The 27,691-nt window shown below is 43.2% G+C and overlaps 1 protein-coding gene across 1 annotated transcript in view; it reads left to right on the forward strand.

The window, feature by feature from the left end:
* CDH4 (cadherin 4) overlaps positions 1–27,691 on the forward strand; it is a 420,515-nt gene that overhangs the window by 308,826 nt on the left and 83,998 nt on the right. The window contains exon 5 of the mRNA XM_085241473.1: positions 22,058–22,213. Within this exon, the coding sequence (XP_085097599.1) occupies positions 22,058–22,213 (156 nt within the window). The remainder of the gene's footprint in view (positions 1–22,057; positions 22,214–27,691) is intronic.

Here is a 27,691-nt window from a genome sequence, read left to right on the forward strand (position 1 = left end):
AGGAGGACAAACTGGCTGTGACACAGCCCTGGCTCCTGCAGCACTGGGGCTTTGGTGGCCTGCCCGGCTCTGCCAGGAGCATCTGCAGGATTCCAGGAGCAGCTGCTGCTCAGTCTCCTGTCTCTGCCACCATGCAGGGAAGGCAAGCAATTCACCATGCACATGAGCACTGATGCTGCAGCCTGCTTATTTAAAATCAAATTTATGATCGCTTCCTGCATGTCAGTGCAAATTAAATTGTTTCTTGTGGTCTGAGAGATATAAAACATCATTTTTAGCATCCTTATTCTCTTACTGCACGTTCTCTTCTCTTTCATCATTTGTATCCCATTTGGTGTCTGCTTTTGATACCTCCTATTAGATTTGTGTGATGCTCATTAATGTCCTTCCTTCTGGCTCAGGAGTTTCACACTACAGGCTGCAGATACAGCAGGATCCTTCTCCTTTATCATGCTGCTGTGAGGGATTGCTTTCCCAACTCTTCTGCCTTATTTTTTCCTGCCAGGGTATCACACAAATGTATGGTCTGGTTAAGAGTTAGATCTGCATTATAGCTTTGCTCCATAAGCTTAATGTTGTAGCAACCTTACAAATGGTGTCAGATATACTCTCAGCAAGAGCTATTCCAGTGGTCAAAATTGGTCAAGTGGTCAAAACTCCAAAACATGTTGTTTTGGAGAGATGTTCACAAACTCACCATCAGCTCAGTCATGTTGCTGAATATTTGGAAAACAGATGAATAATTCTAGTGTGATATGGTTTTCTCCCTGTTTTTCAAATAAGCCTGCTGTATTCTGTTTAAACCCTTCTGCTGGTTGAACCAACTGTTATGGAGGAGCAGTACCTATCCTTACAGTGTTATAGGAATGCGCATCTGGATAAAGGACACCATCCTAGAGCAAGAGCTCAAAGCTTTGACAGTACCCCTCAGTTTGAGGACTCCATCATTTCTTGCCCTTGAGGAATATCATACAGTGCTCAGTTCTCAGAAGCAAAACCCTTTTTGTATGAAAATCTGAATATCTCAAATAGGTTTGAAATCTACAAAACCCTGTTTCTTTTTTGGGGCTGAGATTCTTTCCTCCAGTGCTTAGGATATCACAGTAAAATCATCGATCCCTGTTGGAAATGGCACATGTGTTCATGATCTGCATCAGTGATAGAACAACGAATTCCTATACTGGAGATTCACTAATAGTTCTCACAAGGGCGGGACAAGTGAATATTTGTTGCTGAAAGGCACTGAGAATTCAGGTTAAATGCTTCCAAGTAGAATCTGATATTCTCTGCTAACTATGTTTGGCATGTCTCCCAGCATGTCCCAATCAATGCAGAATAAGATCTACCAAGCATTGCTGAGAACTGCATAGATAATGTACATGCAGATATACTCTAAATAAATCACTGCACCCAGTGCTGAAACAGTGGGACAGTTCATTTACAGAAAGAAATTGGCGGTGACCTGACGCACAGTTCCCAGCTTTGCCAGTGCTCAGAGTCAAAGCGCGGTGCTGTCTCTTCCAGGGGAGGCTGCAAAATGTACAGTACCTCAGTAGCATTTGGACAAAGTCGGGGAGTACAACTGCAGATCTATCAAGCTCATTTACCTGATCAGTGCCTGCTCCATCAGCAGCACGTGTGGCGCAGCCGCAGGTATGTCAGCAGGACGGCACCGGGAGGAGATGGCTGAGGGCAGCCTGGAGGTCTGCAAGCACAGGGCAGTGCCTTTCCAAGCTGCCCAGGAGCAGTACAGCTTCATTAGTATGGCACTGTGCCCTGGCTAATATACCCAAATTCTCAGCAGGGCCAATTAGTGAGGGCAGGCTGAGATCCACAGCTTCCCATTTTGGCGCTGGCTCTTGTGCCCTGTAGGCATTGCATCAAGTGCTCCATGCAGAGCGGCCAAGCTGTATCACCGTGCACACCTGACCCCTGATGTTTCCCTCACCAAGGCCTTCCCATCAGGCTGGCTCCCTTTTTCCTGCTGCACTTATCCTGCCAAGCAATCCCAGGAGGCCATGGAGAAGCATCCATACCACTCCCCTGGCACCTGTGGCAATTCCTCATCCTCGAGTGCCCCTCCTGGCAGAGGTACGACAGGACTCGTCTATGGCAGTGTAAGTGCAACAATATAGCCTCTTATTTCTAACCTCCTTTTTATGGTTTTGCTCTGCTAATTCCTTAAATTAGGTATTTGTCGCATGAAAGGTTTTGTTCCGACTTCCATCTGCATTTGTCACATTCTTAGGGCAGAGGGCGAAATTCAGAACCAGCGTTCAGCAGCGCAGATCCCTTGATGTCAGCAGAAATTTGCCTGCTTACATCAGTCCTGAATTTAGCCCACAGTGTTTCTTTTGTAGCATCAGAAAGCTTTGTGTTCTTCTGAACTGAATGTCCACGCTGCAAGATCAGAGCGTGGCTGGGACAATTGGCATGTGGGTAATTGGTACATTTCTGTAAGAGAAAATGGTTCGCGATCCTTGGAAAGGAAAATAAAATAAAGTAATGTTATTCCCTACTGACATATTAAGTGATAGTGTTTGAAAAGGCAGGTATTAAATCTGGAAGCAGCATGAGTGTTATGAAGTAGCTAGCAGTTTTATCCCAGCAATTTAAAATTCCTATCATTCAGCTCTTACTGAAATGAAAGTCACACATTTATTTTAGATTGTAGCCATGAATTTCTTGGGAATTACCAGACATGAAAGCATGGAAGAGTCACTTGATATGAACTGACATGACAATATCAAAGAAAACATCTTGATACACTTAATCTAGTTGCAAGTGACTATATAAAAGTTCTTTCATCCAACCATAAAATTCATTAGTAGCATTTTAATATTAGGAAAGCCACTGCATTAGATAAAAACTTGGGCCTCCTGTAGGGCAATAATCTAAAGAATCCCCTGGGATCTGATTTCAGACTCCAGTTGGTTAGGTCTCTTGCTACCCTTGTATGCCTAGCAGATAATTTGCTGATGAGCATGAACTATCTGGCTCTTTATTTTCTTGCTGTGTTATTAATGTGAAAAACATTACATAAACATTTGGCACATCAGGATAAGAACTCGTTACTGAGGGAGCCTGAGACTGTGTGTGTATTAGAAGGCAGGACTGAAGATTTTTACCTTCATACTGTATCTGTCCTGTGCTTAATGGTCCCAGCTTTCACGATCACTAAAAATTCACCAGCTGATCTGTGCTTTGAATTATTTCAAAACTGAGACGTGGAAGATGAATCAAACAAGCAAGCAACCCAGCTGCATTTGGCACAATCTGCCACCACCGCCGACTGATGGAGATGACCAGATGTTGAGGGGCATGGGAGCTGTCTGGTTTTCTTGTGCCTGTGCCGGTGCCCGGACGCAATGTCAGAGCGCTGAGATGCTCTGGCTCTTGCTGCCGGGGAGCTGTCTCCTCCCATTACTCCACCAGATGATTTGGAAACCGTGACCCTTTTCCCATGTGTGTGACATCCGCACCATCAAACGCACGGGCTGTCGAGGCCAGCTGTTGCCCTGAAGAAAGGGCAGTGCTGTGTGAGGGGAAGGAGGGACACCCTGCCCGGGCTCCCCCAGCTTCACATCTTTTGAAGATGTGAGATATTTCCCCGGCTTCTCTCACAGCCCGCTGGGCACTGCTGGTACAGCACGTTTGGTCCAGGCAATATAGCGCTTAATAGTTGTGGAAACCTGGTGCTCCCATGTTCTGAATTAACTCAGTGTGGGAATTGGTGCTTCTCTCTAATAGGAAACTAGGGGAGCAGGACAGGGAGGTATTGATGTGTTTGGCTTCCCCCCTCCCCCCTCTCACTTCCCTGAGAGGAGAAGAAAGGTTTCTGGGTTGTTGGGATTTGTGTGTGTTGGCTTTAACTTTACGGTCAGCATCTGTCGCTTCTGAGCAGTGGGAGCCCTGAAGTGCTGACCAGCTCTTCTCAGAACTCTCTAAATAACCAAAAAGACACACAAAGCAATAAAAAGAGGAGATGAGAATCCGTATTAAAGGCATTAATAACTCAAGCAGAAGTCTTTATTTAAATAATGCTTGGAAACACACTGTGAAGTGTTGGTTTCTCCTTGGTGGCTTTCACCCAACCTTCTTTCCCTGAAGACTCAGGGACCAAAGTGCTGCAAATCACACACATACAGTTATGCAGTCAGGAGTTTTTCATTAAAATTCTCAGGAGGTATTGATGTTCTTCTGTCACAACTGCCAGTGGAAGCATTAAGACCCTTGCACAAGTGAGGATTTAATAGCTAGCATAATGAATATGTTTATTCTCTTGAAAAACTCCTTGTGAATGTCTTTCTGTCAGAACTGAGTAGAAATAGGGTTGAACAATCATCATTCTCATCAGAGAGTGGTTGCTTTTGTACCTTATACTCTTTTTTGAAAGCTATCTTGTTACCTGCAAAAGGATATTTCTTAAAGAATAAGCAATCAAATGTTTCCAAAAGATCTTCTAACTCCTTTCTTGTAAACACAGTTCTTTTTAAGCAAATCATTTTAACAGCGTTTTCCAGGAATTCAAATTTGAATGCCTCTGTGTACTGGTTGTATGGCAACTCATAGACCTCCCTGAACAAATAAGTGTTTTGAAGGCATCTGCTTTGGAAAAAAATAAACTAAGATGAGAGCTTATGACTTAAAAAGTGATAATTGCCTATTCTAGGTCTTCTTTCCATTCTGTTCCTAAAACAGCATCTCTATGGGCCTCTCCACACCCCGCTGTTCATGCAGTATCCGGGAACCTCAGGAGAACCCTACATGGAGGTAGACTTTTCTTAATCAAAGCTATCTACCAGTTTCCAAGGGAAACAAACAGTTTTCCCCCATGCTTATTTTCTTACTTTCACACATCACACAGAAAACGTTTCTGTTAATTTAAGAATCATGACAGCTCACCCCTTATTGCTTTCACAGAACAGCAGCAGTACAGTTTGAGTCACATCAGTCGCGTTCCTGCTGACCAAGATTATAGCTCAGCAGGAAAACAAGCCATTCCAAATTGTCTCCTGGCATAAACATTTTGGATCATTTTTATATTACAACTAAAAGGGGAAACAATCTTGGTTTTTAGATTTTTTGTGTTCTTGTCATATGAGAAAAATGACAGGGCTTTTTTTTTTTGCAGTGTATGTTACTTTCACTTCTTTCTACTGCTTCAGCAATAGCAACTTTTAAGAAAAAAAAAATGTTTTTGGTATGCTATTATTACACGTGTATCTGGATTAAAGGCTCCCTAGGTACCTATTGATACAATAGACCGTAACGGCTCCTTTGGAGTCGTGTCAAACCGTTATAATCAACCCTGTCAGTGATCCACAGATAATAGGACATTAAGAGATATTTGAACCATACCTTTCAATCCCAGTCATGATTATCTGAAGCACTGTGGTTTGGCCAATGCTGCCACTGCACACTGGGAGGTGACTGCTGAGGTGGCCGCTCAGCTGGAGCCGCATGGAGGAGAGGGACAAATGGCATCTCCCCTGCTTGTATGTAGCTGGCATGAGAGCTGCCAGCATTCACTGCTGTGCTTTCCATTTATGTTCCTCAAAGGCTTTGTATGAAGGACAGCTTTGCCTACCGAAAACCTGGCAGCAGGGGCTCTGGATGCTAGGTGTCTGGTGGATGTGAGCGTGCTTCTGATGGTGACAGTGGTGCTGGGATCTTCTTCCAAACATTAAAAATGTGTACGTTTGGGCAGATTCTGGTACTTATTCTGATATACTTTGAACAAAAAGTCCTATTGAGCATTGATAGAAAAAGTTAAATGGATAGGATGGAGCATTTTAACCTAAGACCTCTTTTCCCTTGACTGCTGCCTCATTTTTGTTCAACTATTGTGCGATTAAAAAAGCCAATATGGCCTCTGCTGCCATTTGAGTACAGCACAGGAAACTTGAAGTGGGATTTATCTGTTTACCTGCTACACCTCTTGAATGAATGAAAGTTGAGGAAGTACAGTTCTGGAGTTGAGGACAATTTGATGCTTCTGAACAGCATCTGGCTTATGCTCTGCCATACAAGCTCTTCAAAGTTCTTTCTCAATCTAACTTCTTTAATAGGAAAAAAAATTTCTGTCTTCCATAGACTCAGTACTTAATTATACTATCACTGAGAAGAACCTAAACTGTGAAGGTCAGTAAAATCACAATCCCCAGTCTTAAGGCCTGATATTTTTCCTTATAAAACTCAAGAAGAAGTTTCTTTTATACCTCTTAGGCCTTCAGATTTGTGGGGTTTAATAGATATCTAGCTGTCACATGAATATATAGCTTTAAAGACAACAAAATGTGCTAAGTAATAAGAGAGAAGCTAGTTTAAAGAAATTGCTTGTGTCGTGATTTCACCTTCATCCATCAGAGAAGATGATGAGATCTTTTGAAGACACAAGGACTAATGATGTATTTGTGGCCAAGAATTAGATACTGGCATTTTTTGAGGAAAATATATAAGAGTAAAATTTCCTTTTTCTCAAAGAAAATAATCTTGAGAGGAAAGTAAAACTAGGTTCATGTATAGCATCAGTACATGCACAAAATTGGGAACTGTTTTTGTTGGTTGCTTATTTTTTCTATTTAAGTTCATAAAGGTCTTCTGTGGCCGTCGGTAGAGCTACAGTTTCTGTTTGTAGGGCTCCAGTACCCATAGCTGACCACACTTGTTAACAGACTGTTTCCTCATTTGCTGATTGCTTTGCTGGATTTTGACTGTTTGAGATGTTTGATGTTTGTCTCAGACAGAATATTTTTTGAATAGTTTCTGCTGAAACAGATCTTTCATCTCATTCAATTAGGGTTAGACAAAAAATGCATTTCCTTCATTTTGATACTTGCTTGTTTTCCGTATTACAGGCTCTTCCTGAGCCCTTTGAAGTCGACAGAAATCTGTCCATTAACTTCAATAGACTCTAGTTTGTCCCTAATCTATAGTAATTTGATTAAACTAGCTCTGAGCATTCTGGATCCCAGTGGACCTTGTAGTTGTTCTTTAGGTAGCAATAGCTCCCAGCTTTTCTGTGCGCAGTCGTTTCTGTTTGCCAAGGTAATGCAGAAGAAGTGAAACTCTCAGTTCTCACCATTCTTGCTAAAATCATAGTGGACAGGTTTAAGTTAAATGAAACTTGTGCTCAAAGCTCAGTGTGAGTGGCTGAATCCTTCCGCAGCTGGTATTCTGCAAGCAGCAGGGTTATCCTGGATGCAGGAATGGGGAGAGGACTCTATTCTCTTTGTTTTCCTTTTTTTACTTCCTCTTTCTAGCAGACAGACAAGCAGAGTTGGTAGTGGTTTGTAAAAGCGTTCTTTCTTCAAGCTGTTTAAGAAATATAAACACCTAGAAGAAAAATAATCATGCTTTGTTGTGGGATATTTTGGGGAGTGAAACCATAATCCATTAAATGTTACCATCTCTTTCCTTTCCTCTACCCACCTCAGAAGTGCTTCACCTATGAAAGGGGGCATTGGTCTTCTGTGGCAATGTCATCAATTGGAAAAGACTATAAAGCTCATCCAGTCCAACCATCAATCTGATCCACCAAGTCCCATCACTAAAACATGTGCCTTAGGGCCATGTCCACACTTTAAATATCTGCAGAGATGGGGGCTTCACCACTATCCCGGGCAACCCATCCCAATGCTCAACCACCCTAATACCCTTCAGGGATGATCAGATAGGATGCCAGGATCTCTGGCATCCTTTCCATGAAGGTGAGCCTCCAGCTGGTCCTGCTTAACTGTGGCTTGGTCTGGCCATGCGCTGTCCACCCAGCTGGCCAGTGGGGCAGTTCAGCTCAGACCATCAACCCGTGTTTCCCTGTTCATCTACAATCACTCTGAAGGTAGGAGCTGAAATGCTGGCATTTCGTTGATTGTACAAATTTCTTTTCTCAACTCCCGTGTCTTTTAAACTCAATATAGAAGAGAAAGAGAGGAAAAACAGCAATGAAGCTCTGCATTGAAATTGAAGTTCACAGTCTGACACAGATGCACAGAGTCTTCCAAATCAAAGAGAATTGATGAGCTTTGCACAGGCAGGTGCCCCAGCTCAATCACAACCTAAATAATCCTGAAATTAAGATCAGAGCCTGTCACTGTGGTTGCTGCCATATGTAGCTGGTACTCAGCTCTGTCTTCCATGCAGCAGTGGGGATCAGGGTGCATGAAAGCCCCATCCTGCTGAGCAGTGGGGGCCCTGGCTCAGGAGCAGCAGGTGGTGGGAGCACCGTTTCTCTGTGGGGAAGGGAAATGCTGGAGTCCCAGGGACCCGGAATCAAAGAGCTGCAGAAATGACAAGCATTGCCTGTCACAGAGCATCCCCTGCCAGGAGGTTCGGGGCATAGTGTGGACAACCACACATGGCACTGCTTAATTAGAGGGAAATGCAACCACCCCAGTAGTGACCTTGAACCAGAAGGGATGAGCTAAGAGGGCAGCATCTTCAGAATAAAGAGATGTGCAAGAACACAAATGCCTTGGAATGGGGCCATGGAGAGAATGAATAAGATGCCCCTCTAAAGCATCTCTTTATTTGTTAGTCTTATTAAAAATATAAGACAAAATAAAAGCTACAAGCATTATGTGCAACTCAGCATTTGAAAAGTTCACATGCTTTTCAAGCATACCCCGCTAAGCACAAACTATGATTCATTTGGAATTTGCTAATTAATACTGGCATGACATTGTCCCCTGCTGTTGCCCAACTTCTTGCTTGAGAGAACTTTTTCTTTTTCAAGAAAGAAGAAAATATTTTATCTTGGAACAGTAAGGTGCCTCTTCAGACATGAAGTCTGCCAAGACAGGACGGGAAGGGGGTGAAGCGTGGGCGATTCTCTCTTTCCTTTTGCTGAATTCCTTTGTCGTGGTAGCACAGTCTGACTCTTCAGTAAGATGGTGAACAGTAATGCATTGCAAGGAATGCTAGCTTTTGTCACCCCTGTCATTAAGTGCTATTAGCTGGGGAATAGTAAATTGTCATTTAAACCCAGGATATTGCAGTGGTCAAAATGGTTTTACCTTTTTCTCTCTATAAACTAATGGATGTGGATCTTTCAGAAAATAAACCAACTCCTCTTAATAAAGCTCTGCATATAGATATTTAGCAGCTAAGCACTAAATCCATGGAAGAGAGGGAAAGTGCAGAAGTGGTGGATTAATGTATAAAAGGATGCTTTTTCTCCTTCAAAGCCTCCTTAAGTGCTGACTGATGGAATAAACCCTGAAAACTTTCTCTGTGCTAATTGTCATGTTCCTTGGCTTGCATCCCATTTGCTGTCCTTCATTCTCGGCAGTTTAAGAATTTTCACATTAGAGCTTTCTTCTTCTGTTTACCATATCGCCTATTCAAACCCAAGGATAGTTCAGAGGGTCAGGAAATCTTCCTTCTGCTTCTTATTAAAAAGAAGGAGAAAAAAAAAATAGCAAAAAAAAGAAGCCCTGAAGATTTAGAGTTTGAAAAAACATCTTTCCCTGCATACATCCAGCTTCTGAAAAGCACGAGAGCCAACTTTGAGCTCTCCTAGAAATAAACATGAAGAGATATCTCACTCTAATCACCACCAAAATAATGGGTCACCCCACCAGTCGGTGCAAAGCTGCTGAAGCTGTGCTGGATTGAAGAGCAAGGCACAGCTTACAGAGCAGCTGCATGATTTGGGGATGTGACGGACTGTTTTCTTTCAATTTCCTCTGAAAGAAAAAATATATACCATGAAGTAGTAATAATCTGTTCCTTTTTGCTACCACCTTTTGAGTATGTATGGAACTGATATATGATGACCACCTGTAATTCTAACCCAATTAAATGCTAGAAGTCAGCAGTTCACAGTTTTTGCACTGGTGGATTGCTTCTAGCCCTCCCATTTCCCACAGGACCTATTCCCTGCCCTATTAGTGATTTCTTTAAATTGGAAGTGTTATGATGGCAATTTCCTGCCACCAGCAATGTTCACCTCCCTTTCTCGGGGCTCTGCAGCCTCAGAACCACTCTTGTGTCTGCATCCAGCTGCGAAGGAGAACCGGATGGACTGACTCGGATTTAAAACATCAAAATGCTCAAGAAGTGTTCTACAAGAAATGGTTTTCCTTTACTTTCTGCTGTTGGTTTCAAAAGCCATTTTTTTGCAAGGAAGGGTAAGAGTGTCAAGGAGTTGTAACCATGTGCTTAGTCAATGTCTGCTGGGGTCTGCTTCCTATGGGAAACCGGGGACAGATTTTCTGAAGGTTCATAGTGAAATACACAGCGAGCCCTCAAAATAATTTGACTTTTGTTAAAGATGCTTTGGCAGGAGGACAACTGTGCTGAATGTTGGGCCCCAACTTGTCACTGCTGCATTTCTTGAGGTGTGTTATTGGTGCTGCCCGACGCACAAAGAAACATTTTCTTCCAACCAGTTTTACTGTAGCACTGTATTAGTTGTATCTACACTTGACTAAAGGCAGCAACAGAGATGTGATTTGGGGTTCGTGGTACCCCTTCAAGTGAATTTCTACCTTATCTGGCTGTTGCCAGAGATTACTGCTGAGCCTTCTCTGTATTGCCAGAGATATCTCTATTATACAGCTTGGAAAAAAAAAACGGAAGGTCGAACCAGTTCTCTGTGCTTGCAGTCGTTCTGTTTTACTCCTCAGGCTGAGATTGATAGAGCCAACAGCGTGGAACAAACATTGTTCCCATAATTAACGGCAGCCTGTGAGATCCGTGGGTAACGTGCAGCTGTGGGGCCATTCAGGGGGAGCTGCTGCCACACCAGCAGTGCACGAAGCAGAGAAATACCAAGATGACGTGCAGCCATGTGCGGCTTCTTCGTGTGGGGCACGTTGTTGGAACCACTGGGAGCACTCATGCTCACGCTTGGGGTCTCTGGCTAAGAAATGGAGTTAGTCCCTGCCAGCTGCATTTACTGTAGTTTGCTAATCTATTCTTTCAGACACCACAAATAGCATATTTCATTGTGCTGCTTTATTGATCGAAGGAAAGATTCGATTTGACAGCAGTTTCAGAAAAGCCTTCAAGTTGTCCAAGATGTGGTAGAATTATTAACTACCCTAAGCTGACATATGGTAATTTAGCGTTTAATGTTTGCCCTGTCATGCTGGGGAGTCATCATGCCAAGCTACCAGCTGATGCCCAGAAGTTTACGAGTACATAAATAATAGCTGAAATAGTTTTCTGGAGCCATGTTTGGATGTAAGCATCCATCCTTTGATTCGTTGTGTGTTGTAGTTAAACTTCCTTTGGCATGGCGCTGGGGATTGGAACCCCACTGCATTACCCACTACAGTTGGAATATATTAATAGGATTTTGCAGCTTTTTGCAGCTGTATTTGTACAACTTCATCTTGAAATAATTTTAATTTCTGTGCCTAGGCTTATAATTTTTTCAAGCGCGTTACACAGTTGGCTGTACATAATTATGTCTTACAGCCATAAGCACTGACAATCTGCTTACCTAAACTTTTCTGCTCTAAACTTGTCATTTAACTGATGGCGAAGGAATTGCATGTAATTCGCCAGATCGGAAATTAAATTATCAATTAATAACACTGCAAAAAAAAAAAAAAATTGCACAAATTCAGTACGTCTGCTGGAATATCTGCAGTTAAAAAGACTGCCAAGCACTGGTGAGCGCTGTTGCTGGTTTTGGGGGTTAATTTCAGAAACTCAGAGTGTGCCGTAGAAGGCAAGAAAATGGGAAAAGGCTCCGTGCCATTCAGAGCTGGTGGCAGGGCTTCTCATAAAAGCCCCGCGCGGCACCATGTCCTCGAGCAGCTCTGTCTGCCCCGTGCGTTAAAAGCACACGGACAGGGAGCGCATCAATAAATTACATGGAGAAGGCTAACATGAATTCAAGTCAAAGTAAGCAGGGGGCTCAGCTCTCACTCTCACAGAAGTGCAGTTAATGAAAGAGGAATGTTTGCCAAAAATTCAGCGCTGTGAAAACGTTCCGAGTGTGCAAAGTTCAGCTCGGCCTGAAATTTTCTTGATGGCAAGCTCCCATCCCTATCAAATGAAGCAGATTTGTGGAAATGGCTGTTGGAGCCTGAGGACACCCATACTGGGATGCAATGTACATCCACCTTTGGACAGAAGTTGGCAATGAGGGAAAAGGTCTGGAAGATCTGGCATTTCATCTGAGCATCACTAACATATGAGAGTAAGAGTTTTAGGACCGGGATCACCTCACACTGGCTTCATTCAGTGCAGAATAAATGACAGACTAAACCTGCAGTAGTACATGGGAAGAAATTAATTTTCAGCCTCCTCAGCTTTGATGGGTCCATTTACTGACCATTTAAATACCTTCTGTATACACTGTGTGGAGTAATCTGCCCCGCAGAACAAACCAATGGGTTTGCTGTTCCTATAATTAAACTTATTAGAAAGACTCTGAAAACTGCAGAGCTTTAAATCCTGCTCTGCGAGCGTCCCCAAGTAGTGTCACAAAATGAACCTCAGCAGATTTTGTTCACCAAAATATACACACTAGAGGGTTTTATTGTGGTTTCCTATTGTTAGCTATTTGCAGACAGGTCTAAAAGCTTAATTTTATGCTGAGAGCAGCATTCACAATCATGCCACAGCACCGCTTCTCTGTGATCGGTGATATCTGTAGGTGCTGTGCAGAATGTAAATTCAGTGCCTGCTTATATAAGGTCAGAAAAACTAATCAGAGGGGGAAAGCCAGCGCTCATTACAGAAGCAAAGGTCATACTAAGACCAATTATATCCCTTGAGTCTGGGAAAAACTCTTTTCATGAGGACACAAGTGTGTTTGTTCCCCAATCAATGCTTTTTTCCTGTGCCCTACCAAGAGGAACGCTGCTTGTGTTAAATTGCTGTGTGAGATTGTGCAAAGACCATTTTTCCCTTGTTCTTCTGCTGCGCAGCTTAATTTTTAAATGTCATGGACCAGGTTCACAGCTGAAATAAATTAGCATGCTTCTGCTTGAAGCCAGTGAGTCTGCACTGATTTATACTAGCTGAGGGCTTCAATCATTAGTTGCAGTGATCAGGTTACTCCCGGGAAGGTCAGTATTTGCTACTCTTGTTTGTCTTCCGAGCTGAGCACTCTGCCTACTGCCCAGCTTTACCCCGAAGGGTGCTGGATTCTCTCTGCCAGGTTGCCTTTGTGGCAATGCTGTATAAGGCATAGGGATAGACATACTTTAAAAAGAAATTGGAACAAAGTCCTGCTGCTGTGATTTGTTTCTCTTGACCATTTAGGTACAGCCTTAGCAGGCAACAGCAGGGTCAGCCACAGGATGGTACCCTGCATGTTAGGATAACTGTGTTCTTCATTAGGAAGTTCCATAGGATGATCTACTCTTTTCTGACATGAATCTTCCATTATAGGGATAAGCAGAATTCCCAGAGGTATTTTCTTTGACCTTTGAAATGGAGCATCCTCGACAGCAGAGGAGGGCTTGTACATCTGCTTCCAATCCCAGATACTTGGTATCAGCCACTTGCATCTCGCACAGTATGAACTGGCTTCAGTTCTTTGGGGCCAGAAATTGCCAGATAGTGGCGTGCACAGCTCCACTGGGATGCCTTCAGTCACAACACTGAAGAATCTGCTCTCTTGTAGACGAGATAAGAGAAGGACTAGTAAAAACGGGTTTTGTTGCTCCTGCTATCACCATTCTGGCAGTGATAAGCCCTTGGTCATGTGGCGGCATTCTGCTAATCTGTAGCAATCTCCTCTTCCCTCTTGCTCACCTCGCTGCACTGAAGCATTGCTATGGAGAAGTGCTTAAAAACAGCTGGCTGCAAAAAGCCCGAAGGAAAGCACTTGTTGCTTTGGAAATTACCCTGCCCTGTCAGTTATCATTAGACATGGATGATCCATTAGCATTGGCCAGCTCCTGATATGGACATTAGCTTCTTGACCTTCATAATAGCGAGTAATGAAAATTGCTTAATTATTTAATCATGAAGACCATGCAACAAATTGCAATTTACTGAGTTTTCTCTGGTAAAGATGGAGAGCTGGCAGTGCTGGCCTTGTTGTAGCTGCTACCAGTCCCAAGTCACTGCTCAGAAGCCTTGGCCCAGCTGCAGGGTTACAGAAATCCTGCAGATCACAGTCCCACTGCATCCAGGCAACTCACACTAGAATGAATTCTTTGCACTTGCAGCGTGTGAAAGCAAAGCTTTGATGCTGTAGATCCAGAGCCCCGTTGCAGTGCTGCATATCAGATATTCTCTGCTTGTGGTGTCTCATCTGATCATATGTGAAGTACAGCTTCCTAGGCAAAAGGATTGCTGTTTTGCTTTTATCCCAAGCAGAGTAATGGTATTTTTCAATTGGACTGGGAGTTAGACAAGCTCATTTTCATCCCATGCTCACGTTTGGGGTCACACGTGATTACTGGTCAGCAACACAGGCAGAAATTCTTCTTTCCTGCATTCCAATCTCCTTACTGAGCCAGATTTATATTCTCTTGTTCTCCATCTGCTTGTTCTTACATCTTTCTCCAAATCCAGAAGAAAAACAATTCAAAAACCATGAAGGGAGAGAGAGAGAGAGAGAGAGAGAGCAAAGATTATCAAAGCTATGACGGGCATAGGGAGAGCCCTGGAGGAACACATCCACATGGACATAGTCAGTCTGAAGGGAGCTGCTGCCCTGGCCAGCAGCCCTTGGATGGAGGCAGCCTCCTGCCAGCCAGAGAACCTGCAAGCAGCTGGAAGCTCTCTGCAGCCGAGCAATTGGTGCTCTGACTTCGCCAAGCACTCATGGGGTCATGTGGGGGGAATGCAACCCTTGTTCTGTAGCTTCATTTCTTTTTCTAATGCAGGCTGCATCATCAGGTACATCAGTAATTGAAGGGAAAGGCTAAGCAAGCCCAGAGGAGCTGTGGATGCCTCATCCCTGGAGGCACAGAAGACCAGGTCAGGCAACCTGTTCTGATGGGTGGCAACACTGCCCATGGCAGGGAGTTGGAAATGGATTATATTTAAGGTCCCTTCCAACCTAAGCCATTCTTAATTCTGCAGTTCTATGGAAGTTTTAATATATTTGACGTACTAGTATTACCCTGTTTAATCATCAAAATAAATACATTAGCAGTCATTTTGTGCAAGTTTCCACTGGAGGAAAATACAACCTGACATGAAAGACATCCAGCCATTAGAACAAAACAAGCATTTTTGTAGTTTGGCTTTAGATATTTTATAAATGCAGAGGAAGAAACTTAATCTCTTGAATAACAATAATGACGGTAGCTAACTGGTGATTGAAGCTCCTGAAGGACAGCATTTATCACAGTGTGTTTCAACCATGGAAAAAATGGGCGTTGAGTCTACACGTAGTCCTTGGTTCTGTCCCTATGACATAAGGAGACAGAAAACTACTTATTCCAGGAAATTTGATGTATGCTTAAGTGTTCAGGATAAGAGGACGCGTTTTCTTCTGCACTGTTTTGCTGTGCTGTTCCTTTGACTGTATTAGGTCAGATACAGTGTTTTTAGATAGCTGCATGTGAGATGGAACCAGCTCCAGCTGGGGGAAGGGAGAAACCCACAATTGTAAACGTGTACGGTATTTCCATCCTTTCTTTCTTTGCCAATAGACTTCTCTTCCTACCTAATCTTGTTTGCAAATAGCGCCAGCAGGGGAAATGTAGCTCAATTGAGAGTAGTTCTGTCTGGCAGTGGATACAGACTTGCAGACTGCTACTGAGCCCAGTGCTGCAGTAAATGGAAGTCTTCTTTTTGGCCAAACATGTAACTGCTCTTACCATGTCATCCTCTTTGCAAGGTGCAGAATAGATGGTTTTCTCTGAAGACAGCCGAAACATTTCAGAGAATCTTTTGTTGTCTTTTTTATCTTTCTAGCAGGAGACTTGGGATCATTGGCAGATCTGACAAAAGGAGACAGGAGTTAATAAATATTACTTCAATCTGGTTGGGTCTCCAAATCTATCTTAATTTTTCCCTGTCCATTTTACTTTTGCATGTATTCATTGAAACCATATGTGGTTCAGTAAGCAATATGCAGTAATTTCTTTGGAAAAAGCAGGGGTAGAGATGTGTCTATTTATTGACTTTTAAAACAACTGTGAAATAAGAGTTAAGAACTTTTATACAAATGACTCTTAAACATATTGCAGATTCAGTTAAAAATAAATAAGCCGGTCCTTAGCAGAGATTTCAATAAGCAGTAAGAGTAGCTGAATTAAAATATTTCTACTAAAATTAATGAGCCAATCCTGGAATGCTTAGACTGACTCTTAAGTGTGCTCATTTAAAGACGTTGAATATGTTTGCCTGTCTGAATTTCTATGGAGCATTTTGAATGCATGACAGATTATAGTTTTCAATTATTTTAATTTGGTTTTCTTAATGGGGAAAATAGCTGAAAGCTTAATAATAAAAGACACTCATTGCTTATCATTTACATTATTTTATGTGGTCATTAATAATTATAATGGATTTTATAAAACAAAAAAATCAGGCCCAAGTCTCCCCGGATCATGTTAGTGCAAATGTTCATAGTATTTTATGGGAGATTTGGGAAATGAAGTCTTTTTGAAGGATATCCTTAACACGATATCTTTATAGAGCGACTTGAAGAACTTTAAAGGAAATTTACTTCTTCGCCTGCTCTGTAGATGGAAATACCACAGATTGTATAAATTGCCTGTTGTAGTTCTCTAGACTCATTCCCAGTTGCAGACATATACCATCACTGGGTGACAGGCACATCCCAGACCATGCACGGCTCAGTGAAACCCACTGGTGATTTAGGAAGGGACCCAGTTAGCACATTGTGTAATCTGAATGCCTGTATATACCAGAAGGCATTGCAGGTCATCAACGTACTTCTGTGTGGGGCTTGACTATTTGATAAATAAATATTCAGGAGGCCGAGTGTTAATTCCCATAAACTGAGAGGAGAAGCAAGCAGTAATGTCCTAGGTCCCTGCTCTTACGTGGAAATGACTGCATGATATATCTTCAGATTTACTTGAGCAGTGTATTTAGACAGTAGCTTGGTTCTTGCTATGGTATAATAAAAATGCCAACATCAGGTTTGATTTTACTAATCCACACGTGATCACATGCTGCCCAGTTAAATCATAGGTCTTAAAACTCCAAGACAGTTGTGTGTTTCTAGGTGTGGAGAGCATATAAGTAGGTTAGTTTGCTTGTTGCTGGAGGCTGTGAAAAATGAAGCCCAACTAAGGTTGCTTTGTGTATTTACAATACATCATCCTCTTCACTGCAGTTGCATGCAAGCTCTTGCTTTTGCTGTTTCACTTAAATTTGGCCCCAACTTGCCACTGGCATTGGTTTGAAAACTGTAGAAAGGCTGTGGGTGTCCAGAAGAGAGGAATAAATACAAGATTGTTCCTATCCTGTAAATGTAGCTTATTACATCCAGGAGTGCTGTTGGTGCTGCCCTCTCTGTAGGCTCAGAATCCTCCCTTGTTCAGCATTTCCCTACATGTGCACTTTCCTAGCCCTCCAGGCATAGAATCATGGAATCAAAGAATCATGGACGTTGGAAAAGACCTCTAAGATCCCCAGGCCCCATCCAGCTCATCATGCCCACTGTCCATGTCTCTCAGTGCCGCATCTCCATGATTCCTGAACATTTCCAGGGATGGCGACCTCACCACCTCCCTGAAAAGAAATTTTTCCCAGTAGCCAACCTGATATCCCCATTCCTACTCTAAGCAACCTGTGCTGTGCCACTTTTCTTTGTCAGTGTCATGCTCCAAAAGCCAGGCAATTTACAGACTCGCTGGAGCCCTCCAACATGCTGACCGTGCAGCTCTCAGTGCCCCTCATTCTTTGCAGTTCTCCCTGTCACTCCGAGGGTTTGTGCATTCTGCACCCTGCAGTGAGGGGTGGCAGTGCTGGAGCACAGGGCGGCTACAGATCAGCAGGAGCCAAACAGAGGGATAAAATCTGGTACCTCTGAGGAGCTCCTTAGTGGAAATTGTCCTTGCCAGTAAAACTTGCGAGAACAGTTTAGCTCCACGTTAAATCCTGGCAGAGATGCACAAACCCTAAGATTTTATCTGCAAAGGAGGGATGCAATCTTGTGTCACAAGCTGGCAGCTTTTCAAGCCCATCTAAATGTGACATTGCTACAAAGCAGAAAGCCAGTTCTGAAAGGCTTAGCTCTGTCTTATCTCAAGATCTACAATGCTCATTTTCACACACATTAGTTATTATATCTAAACCTCTAGTGGAAAATACCCATCTGTGAAATTATGCTGATTTCTCCTGTTTCTGGGATTACTCTGTAGAAGTGAGAGCTGTGTCAAACTCCTGGCATTCTGTTTCCAAGTTGCAAGCTTTGACCACTGCACCTGGGCTCAATTTTGGCTGGGAAATCAGTCTGGGAGCTCAGACCCCATAGCCCTTGCGTGGCCATCCAGCCTTGGGGCTGTGGGTGCAAGTGGTCTGTCTGTATCCATCAGCGTAGGTGTGCTCTCTGCATTCCAACGTTCTTTCATGGAAAGTCTCACCTGTGTTCCTGAGATGCAATAAGATCAGGAGATTGCATCATCCACCATAAACTGCCTTTCTGTCTGGAGCATTTTCCCTCACCAGCGTAGCAATCTAATCTGAGCGCCATCCCAAAGGGCTCTTTTAGAGAGTAAAAGCTGCTTTACAAGCAAATTTCTCTGATGACATTCACCAAGCATCATCATTCATCCTGCTCCCATCAGGAGATGCAGTGTTGTGCCATGCCTGGTGCTGGACCTCGAAGCACTGAGGGTTCCCTGAGCAAAAAACATGTAACTACAGCAAAGGAAAACCATCCTTCTGCCATCTGTTTTATAACCCAGAAACCCGCATAGCTACTGTCTGCATTATAAAATGAAAGATAAATGAATAAAATTCATGTGTGTGTTCTGCAGTCAGAGTGTTATAATATGGATATGTTACCATTTTCTCACTTCCCAGGCATAAATGAATGAAAAAGCAACTCTCTCCTGAGCTTGTAAATTCCCCCAGCCAGTAATTTTTTTCTCCTGACCTAGTGAGTTCCTTGGGAATAGAGATTTATTATTATTATTATTATTATTATTATTATTATTATGGTAAACTGCTTCAGTAACGGTTCCAACAAAAGAAGTAAACCTTACATTGTATTCAGATAATGTTCTTAACTTCTCAACAAGATTTACAAAATTGCACCCTGGGAATTATGCAAATGAAACTTTTGGTCAAAATGTTACAGGATTACTGTTAAAAAAATTCTTTTTTTTTTTTTTTTTTAATCTCATTAAAAGCACTAAAATTACATGTTCCAATATAAGTGTGTGCCTTTTTGCGATGAATATCTCCCTGGTAGTAATATGTGCTATGCTTCATTGTCAGTGGTCTTTGCAACTTTCTATGGCAAGTGCTGCTTGTACGTATTCTCTGAACATTTCACATCTTTGTATTCTTAATGGAAATGGAGCTAAGTGCAGGTAAAAAGCAAACCATTGTAGTATGCTGGCAATTAGCAACGAATAATGAGTCATTGCTGAATATTTGCAATGTATTTCCCTGTCTCTGTTTTGCTCAGTACAGTATAATCATCTCATGGACTTTTTCATAGCATAATTGGGTAAGTTGTGTGGGTCTTATGATATATTTCATCTCACAGATCTGCAGTGATTTACATACAGACAGCTTAGACCCTATTAATGCTAATAAAGTGCTGCAAGGACATCCTATAGCATGCACTTTATTAAACTGTACATAGCTTTCTTAGAGAGCTTCTGTTTATCTGTGTTTCCTGAAAATAAAATATAGTGCCTTTAGCACTAAATATTTAAATCCAGTCTCCTTTTCCATGTTTCTGTCTCTCTCTATGCATTTCTAATGCTTCTATCACAATGGGATCGGGGTACTGTATGCAACAGGAAATAGAGCATAAAAATGTCCACGAAGAACTGGCAGACACCCCTCTTCTGTGATTCAGGTTAAAATTGCTTCCATTTCAGTTCTTGGAGGGAGGCTGGTTTGCTGTTTGGTACTTGTGCTCTAGTCATGGCTGCAGGTGAGCTGAATTGGGTTTGGGTCTGTGCCTGCGGTGCTCTTCCCAGCTTCTGTGCTTCAGTGAGCTTTTGCAAAAGTGCAGACACCCTGATGCAGGTACACTGATGGTGACGGGCACACAGCTATGTGGCCCGAGTTAAAAAACCTTTTTCTGTTCTTTCTTCTTAATTTCAGAGATGGAAACCCCACACTGACTCAACTTCCTACGTTTTCACTTACCTTGAACCTAGCTAGAATAACGTGCATAGTGGGTTAGAGCCTGAACTCCTGACTTCAGTTATTCATTTGCACAGATATTCACATAAATCCCATTTCCAGCCCTACCTACCTGACGGGGTGAGAGCTGAGTTTCTAAAAATGGGCACTACAGACTTCAGTTACTGAGCTGAGGGGCCATTTGCCATCATTAAAACCACAGTTGTGCAAGCAAAGCTTAGGTTTAATATACTCTTCTTCACCCATGGATTTGCTAATGAAAATTGGATTCCTGCCTGACTGGTTGGGTCCCTATTACAAATACCCACTGGGCACACTCAGACCTGCATAAACGGCAGTGTGCGGCACGAGGGCACTTTCTCTGTGTCCCCAGTACCTATTCTAAGTGATGACACCAGAGCAAGCCCTATCAGTTTTTCTTGGCGCTAATAGCCTAAAGAAACAGCGAATCCTGTAGAGAAAGACAGATGAAACTGTCTGTATTCCCTGACCTTCAGCTCCAGCAGTGTGGGTGCAGCACGAATCAATCCTCACGGTGCCAAGCAATAACTGACATCATTAGCTGTTGGCAGCAGCAGACTGCTCAGTGGAGGCAGTGCGAAGAAACGAGTGTACAAACTTGGTAATGATCGGGACGAAGGCATCAAAGGAGATGCTTGGAGATGCTTGTTGGGGATCTGGTGTCATTCTGCACCAACGTTCAGCACGCTGTGTCGGGAGAGGAGGAAATAGCAATGAGTGATGTGTGGGAGGAGTGCGAGAGCAACCCATGGCCCATCCCAACCCCTTACTGCTGGGGAAGGCACCTCTGCTTCCCATTCTGGGGCCTCCTGCCCCTTGCTGAGCCCCCTCAAGGCAGCTGCAAGAGCGGAGATGCTGATATGGACTCACTCACAAGATTTCCATTATCTCCTCACTACTTTGTTGTATTCATAGACCTGTTTGAGGAAAAAGATGCACTGCTTTATGCTGCCAGGATGGCTTGTGATGGTGCTGGGGGTGGTAATTTATTTGTACCTTGCACTTTGTTTCAGGAATAGTCATGGTGTTGCAAGAACTTCTTTCAGCATTTGATCAGAAAATTAAATTTGGGTTTAAAGAGATAGTCAGGGTTGCTAGGACAACATATTAACCTCCCTTTTTTATTTTCTTGTCTCTAAATTCAAGGTACATGTAATTCATCATGCTGTATTTGATTTGTTATGTGTTTCTCAAGATATGAGAGGGAAGGAGTTTCAAAAACAATGTGCCAGATGCGCCTTTCCTCAACAAATGGGCAAATAGGCAAATGATAACGTCCCACCAGGCATTCCCAGCCTCCCTCCTCCATCCTGCAGGGCTGGACAAGGCAGGAGCAAGAAGCTTAGCTCTCCAAATGTCATGGGAACATTTGTGTGCACGGTTACGTGTACTGAGAAGAGGATGGAGGGGACAGCAGGGAGCATTTCTGAAAGTGGTGAATAGCTGTGAGATGTTGGCTGTAACTGCACAATCTGGGCACTTTCAGGAGCTTATGGTTTCAATAGCAAGTAAACGGCATTTTTTTGTGCATATATATTCTCCCACATCTAAGGCAAAAAGTCAGAATTTCAATGATTCCTAGAGGATCATCATGAATAAAAGTGGAGAAAAAATAACAAAATATATGGAAAAAACTTTTCCTGGCTTTTTCCCAAATCTTCGGCATACAGCTCGAGTTCCTTGTCAAAATTGACAGCAGTTTTACATTTATGCAGCTTCCAGGCTCAGATCTTTAAAGTTGTTTAAACATCCATATGGCTTTTGTCCAAAGCTTATTGACTGTTGCCTTTGTTATTCCATCCAGATTCGTTCCGATAAGGACAAAGAGATCCATATCAGGTACAGCATCACCGGAGTGGGAGCCGACCAGCCGCCAATGGAAGTCTTCAGCATTGACCCTGTGTCTGGGAGGATGTATGTGACCCGCCCGATGGACAGAGAGGAAAGAGCTTCCTACCATGTAAGCACGATATGCCAAGGGAAAAAAAGACAGCTGGGGTTTTATCAGGGTTTGCAGGCTCTATCAGCCACGCCAGTGCAAAGCTGCATCAAACCAATGTCCTTTTCCAGCTCAGAGTCACCCATTTCTTTAAAGTGGTGCAACTGCACACTGCTTATTAAATCCTTGCAGATTTATCTGTGGACTGAACCCCTCAAAACCGTGCGAAACCATCCGCAACATTAGCATGTCTTGGGAAACTGCTAATAGGAATCATTACTGCAGCTAAACATGCAATAATTGGCATCGTCATTTTTCATTTTAAATTACTAGGAGATGTTCAGGCAGTATGATGGGGGTGTGTCAGATAGGTTTTTAAATATGCAGATAGGCTAATATTAAATACGAGGGAATTAATTAAGATTAATTGCTCTCAAAAGTGCTGCCTTTCACTACCCTAGTTCATAAAATACTCTACCTGCAGTATGCTTTAAGTGTAATTGGTCGTTATGTTGTGATATAAATCACAGTCTGTATATTACGTGGTATAATTGCACAGAGGACACAGCCCCACAAATTGCTTTAAAAAAGTGTTGCACCTCACATGATGGCTCTGCAAAATTTCAAATGCTTTCTGTATCTACGCTTTAGTTGTCTCCCAGAGAGGCTATAATAGGTTGTTTCATGGATTGCTTTATATTAGCAATAGCCACATCTGTGGGCATCATAACAGCCCTTTCCAGGGATGCCGTGATGTCAGTGATGCAATATGGGTCACTTGCACTGACACCATCCCCAACTGCTCCATCAGAGACTCACATTCTGTCAGCTTTATCAGGTGTCCAGTTAACCATGTTGACATAGCTTTGGGACTGGGGTGGGAGGACAAAGAAATGGATTACCTCTTCAGCTGGGTGGAAAAAGGAGATTTCCCCTGGGTGAAGGGGAGTCTGAAGGGAAGTTATTTTATCCTCTGTGAACATGAACAATTATTTTGTTTGTTGTGCCTGTGAAAATATGAAGGGAAATCATTTTGGAAAAGGAATATTGAGATGATACTGTGTGTGTCATCTCATCATTGTTGATATTGTTTCAGCAGTGCCGGTTTATTATAAAATGATGTAGTTGGTAAAACTATACACATAAATGCTTTAGATGGATTCTGTATGATGTCTAGTAATGGACACTTTCAGTCAAAAAATGTGCTGAAAAAGGTTTCCTTGCAGTAAAAACTTGTGCAGTGCCCTAATAGCAAAATTAACCTGAGGGTTTCAGGGAACTCAGCAGACTGAATTGTCACCTCTGTGAATGCTGCACACCACTGGAATTCCAGCCCTCCTGTTCTTTACAGAAACCTTGACCTGGCAGCTCGAGGCACAAGTAAAAGATTCACTCTCTGAAGGTTACAGGAACATACAGGTTATGGAAAGTGGATAGCTGATAAATATGTTATGAAAGCTTACAGACAAGAATGGTGAGTGATAGAAAATCTTTGTTAGCAGAGCAATGGAAGATGATAGAGATCATTTCAGTCATGGCTGTAAACAATGTTTAGATCCCTTAGCCTCAGTAGAAATTGACTGATGATTTATTGCATCATCAATTGTTCATTTAATAATCCCTTACAAAGCGTTTATAAATACATCATCTCCAAAGCAGTGATCAGAGCACTGGTACAGTGTTCATACAGTAGGAATGGACCATCATGGAAGCTGGAAATATAGGGCCAGCCTCCAGAATAAATATCTAGCCCCGAGCTGTGGCTGTTCCAGGTTTTGGAGAAGGCAGTGAATGTTCACCACTTCAGACAGCCCAGCCACTCAGTGAAAGGCAAAAGCAGACCTGGAACTCATACTGAGCGCCAGAAAGTGGTGACTCAGGGCCGACCATCTTTGTGTTGGTTTGACACCTGCTGTGGGGTTTTCCTGAGCTCTGTTGGATGCTCTGAGCCTGACCCCATGCTGGACAAGGCCAGCAGTGAGGCTGCAGTGCCCAGAGCCAGGGAAGCCCAGCATTCTGCACTCCTGAGCTGAATGTCTGCTCGGTGCCTCTGTCACTGCTGAGCGTGTTCTTGCTGCATTCATTTCCAGGTGATCTAAAATCTAATTATAAAAAAAGGAAAAAAAAAAAATTGCAAGTGTTTGTGAGCCTACAGGTGAAGAGTTCTTTTTCATTAACTCCTACATTCGTAACACGTTTTTTCTTATTATCTGTTTTGCTTTGGGATGACCAATTTTTTAAATACTATTTTAATTCTCCCTACGCTTAGCAAGACATTCATCTGATGGAACCTACCTTTTCCCTAAGGAGAAATGGATGCTTTCTCATTAGTTCTGTAGCAGAACTTCCCCATAGTTTTTCATGAGCTTTTCAGGATGTGCTCTGTGTGATGCATGCAGGGATGGCTGTGCCTCTGGGGCTCGCCGTGTCTGCCAGGTGACTCCACAGCATGGCTGCAGTGCTGGTGGCCACGAGTTCAGCCCTATGTGGGCCTCAGCTGTTTTCTCCTCTGCACTACAAAGCAATGCACAAGCTCTCAAGGGACCTTGCAGACATCCCAGATGCAATGCCAGCTGTAAATGTGGTCAGGAAGGTGACCTGGAGCTGCATGTGAGGGAGCACAGCTTCATGGCATGCTCCTGGTGTGAGCCCCAGCCCAACCCCTTCTGCTACCATCTGTGCTGGGTTCTGATTGTCGCTGCATCTCCTGCAGGCAGCCCTTTATGGTTATTGCTGCCCAGTGAGACTCTGCATGCAGCCACCTTACGTAACTACATTCCCAAAGCCCTTTTTCACTGGTGACAGAACTAGCGACTCCAAATGGCTTTCCTGATCCAGACAGCAGTTTCATGTCAAGCTGCAGTTGGCCAGTCCTAGGGATAGTAAATCAGCAGTTTGTTTTCCAAGGCATTTTGCATTTTGTGTGTAAAAGCCATCAACAACATTGTCACGTCAATAAGTCATCACTGCTTCTGGTACGTAAGTAAAGTGCATTGTGGAGGAACTGAGAAGCGAGTCCTCAGCCAGTCCCAGACACATGTGTGTGCCTTCAGAATGAGATCCATGACATCATGTCTGGGATGGCTGGAGCAGGACAGGTTAGTTGCAGTCTGCGAAGGAGTTATTTGCAGTGCAAGGAGACAAAAGAGATGAGTCAAAATTCACGGACGTGGGAGCTAATTCCAATATTTTTAACTCAGTTCTAGTGAGTAATGCCAGCCATTTGTGTCACAACATCCTAATTTGCACTTTTAATCACAATTAAGAGCATACAAATTAGTCATGGCATTGTATGCTTATTGCTTGGAGTCTCTGTCACTGATTGATAATGTATATTTGTATTAGTAGTATTAGTGCATAAGTAATACTCATATTTAACACAATTCACTGTGTTGACTTTGACTAACTACCTTCAGATACCACCAGCCTCCAGTGTAATCAATAATCATGATACTGAATCATTTGTATGCCAACAGCCACATTTACACGGCAGACTGTCAGTGGAAAAACCTCAGAGACCTGTGGTGGCTGCTGCAGAATATGTAGCAACAATTGTCAGACTTTCAAACAGTATTTGTTCAGGAATATGGAGCCCACTCTTTGGTTGGTGTGTGGTGGAAGTCCCTGCCCTTTCCAGTACTGCTTTTTCCAGCTCTAGGTGATGTCTGTGCTTGTCTGAGGGCAGTCATCATCTTTTGTGCCTTATCCACTGTCACTCACAATGGAGGAGCATTTGCGTGCATCTGCTTTCCATCCCATCCATCCGCCTGCTCCCAAAGCACCCACTGGGCACACCTGATCTGCTGAGAGCTGCGGTACACTCGCACTGTGCCTTGCACAAATGAGCCCTGTTTTCGCATCTCAAGAATGACTTCAGAACAAAGCATTGTTCTCTGGCTTGAGGATGTGGGATGAGCACAAAGAGTAGGGCTAGAGGGATGGGGAGAGGAGGACTTAAGGAAGGCAGTATCTGATCTGCCTTGGAGGTACAGTTAGTGGACAGACTGCCCAGTTGAGTCCATTTCCTTTAACTTCTTCTGGGAGTGGTGTCTAATGAGGAACAATCTCCAATAAGGAAGAGCTCCCATTGAACTGAGCTTAGATACAACGCTCTGTCTCAAGCATCTCTTGTCCCTCTGCTGCAGTAGACACAGACCACAGAAGAAGAGCAGTGTTTAGTGAAAGGATACAGATATGTGACCACAAAGAACTGTTCAAAGGCTGTGCAAAGAGAAAACTCATGGAAATACAGGAGAATGCCCATGTCCCCAGGCACTGCCCTTCTCCCATAGCTCAGCCCCATGCTGGTGCTTTGCTGGCTCACTGCAAGCAGGTGAGGATCCTTTGTCTCACTGAGTCTTCTTTCCACTGAGCGCAGGTAGCAGCACTCCAGTCATAGATATGTGTGCTCAGTGAGTGCAAGAAGCAGATGGACACGTGTTGCTGAGAAATTCCTAACTCCTGGAGATTTCAAACAAAAGCTCTCAAATGTAATTAAAAATTTGCAGGGGGAAGTCAGATCTGAGGGGGAAGATATCAGCCTTGCTCTCTGCTTTATCTCTGAATGGAGCCATTTCCGCTCCTGGAAATATAGCAAGAAGCAGCCCAGTGCTGCCTCAGTTTGAAGATAATAACTTTAATTTTAGCTCCGAATTACTTTTTTTCAAAGGCAATCTGACCTTTGACTTGTAAAGTTATTGAATTGCTACATCTGACACGATGAAGGATAGCTCAACAGGTGGGAGTCAAAGCAGTTTATATTCAGGCAAGGAATGCAGATATTAAGACCATTACAAATTGAGGAATACAAATGGTACATCCCACATTGAAAGCAAAGTCAGACTTCTTCAGTCACTAAAGAAAAAGTGCTTTTTAACTTCCTTTAAAGAATGTTCTCCGTTCAGAATATTTCACGTGGCAGTTTGTTCTCTTTGCTTGATTAAATGTTAATCCAGTCTATCATAGCAGCATGCAGTTTCTTTTGTTAAGCTCTGGACTTTTGAACGCCACACATGAAGAAGAAAGTGGTACCAATCATGAGCACAGGGAGAGCGAGAGCTGCAGCCAGCGCTAATACAATTAGTGTGTGTATTTGTCACGCTTCAGAGGAGATGGAGACCTCTATGCATGGGAGCTCCCATGCCTGCAGCACCCAGTGCCTGACCTGGGGAGCACAGCACCCACTGCTTGCCCATCACAAGGTGTTAGGGAAGAAGCACACAGCGTGATCACCAAAATGGGTTTTAGGGTCCCTTGTTCATAAGTATTCAAGCAACGAGGGGTGGCAAGGACTGCAGCACCGTGCCACGGTACCTCCAGTGCCCACCTATGGGCTGCAAAGCTCTTTCTTGTCTCCTTTTTCTGGAGGCTGACAGCGACATTCAGCATGTGCACCATTTAGAGTAGCCATCTGTTCCCCTGAATGAGCAAGCTATCCATTTTCTTCACCTGGTTACTGATTGTTCCAGTCTAATGTTGATTGCTTTGCTTTATTAATTA

This window comes from Meleagris gallopavo, chromosome 22 (assembly GCF_905368555.1).
Source record: "Meleagris gallopavo chromosome 22, MGAL_WU_HG_1.1, whole genome shotgun sequence".
NCBI classification, from domain to species: Eukaryota; Metazoa; Chordata; class Aves; order Galliformes; family Phasianidae; genus Meleagris; species Meleagris gallopavo.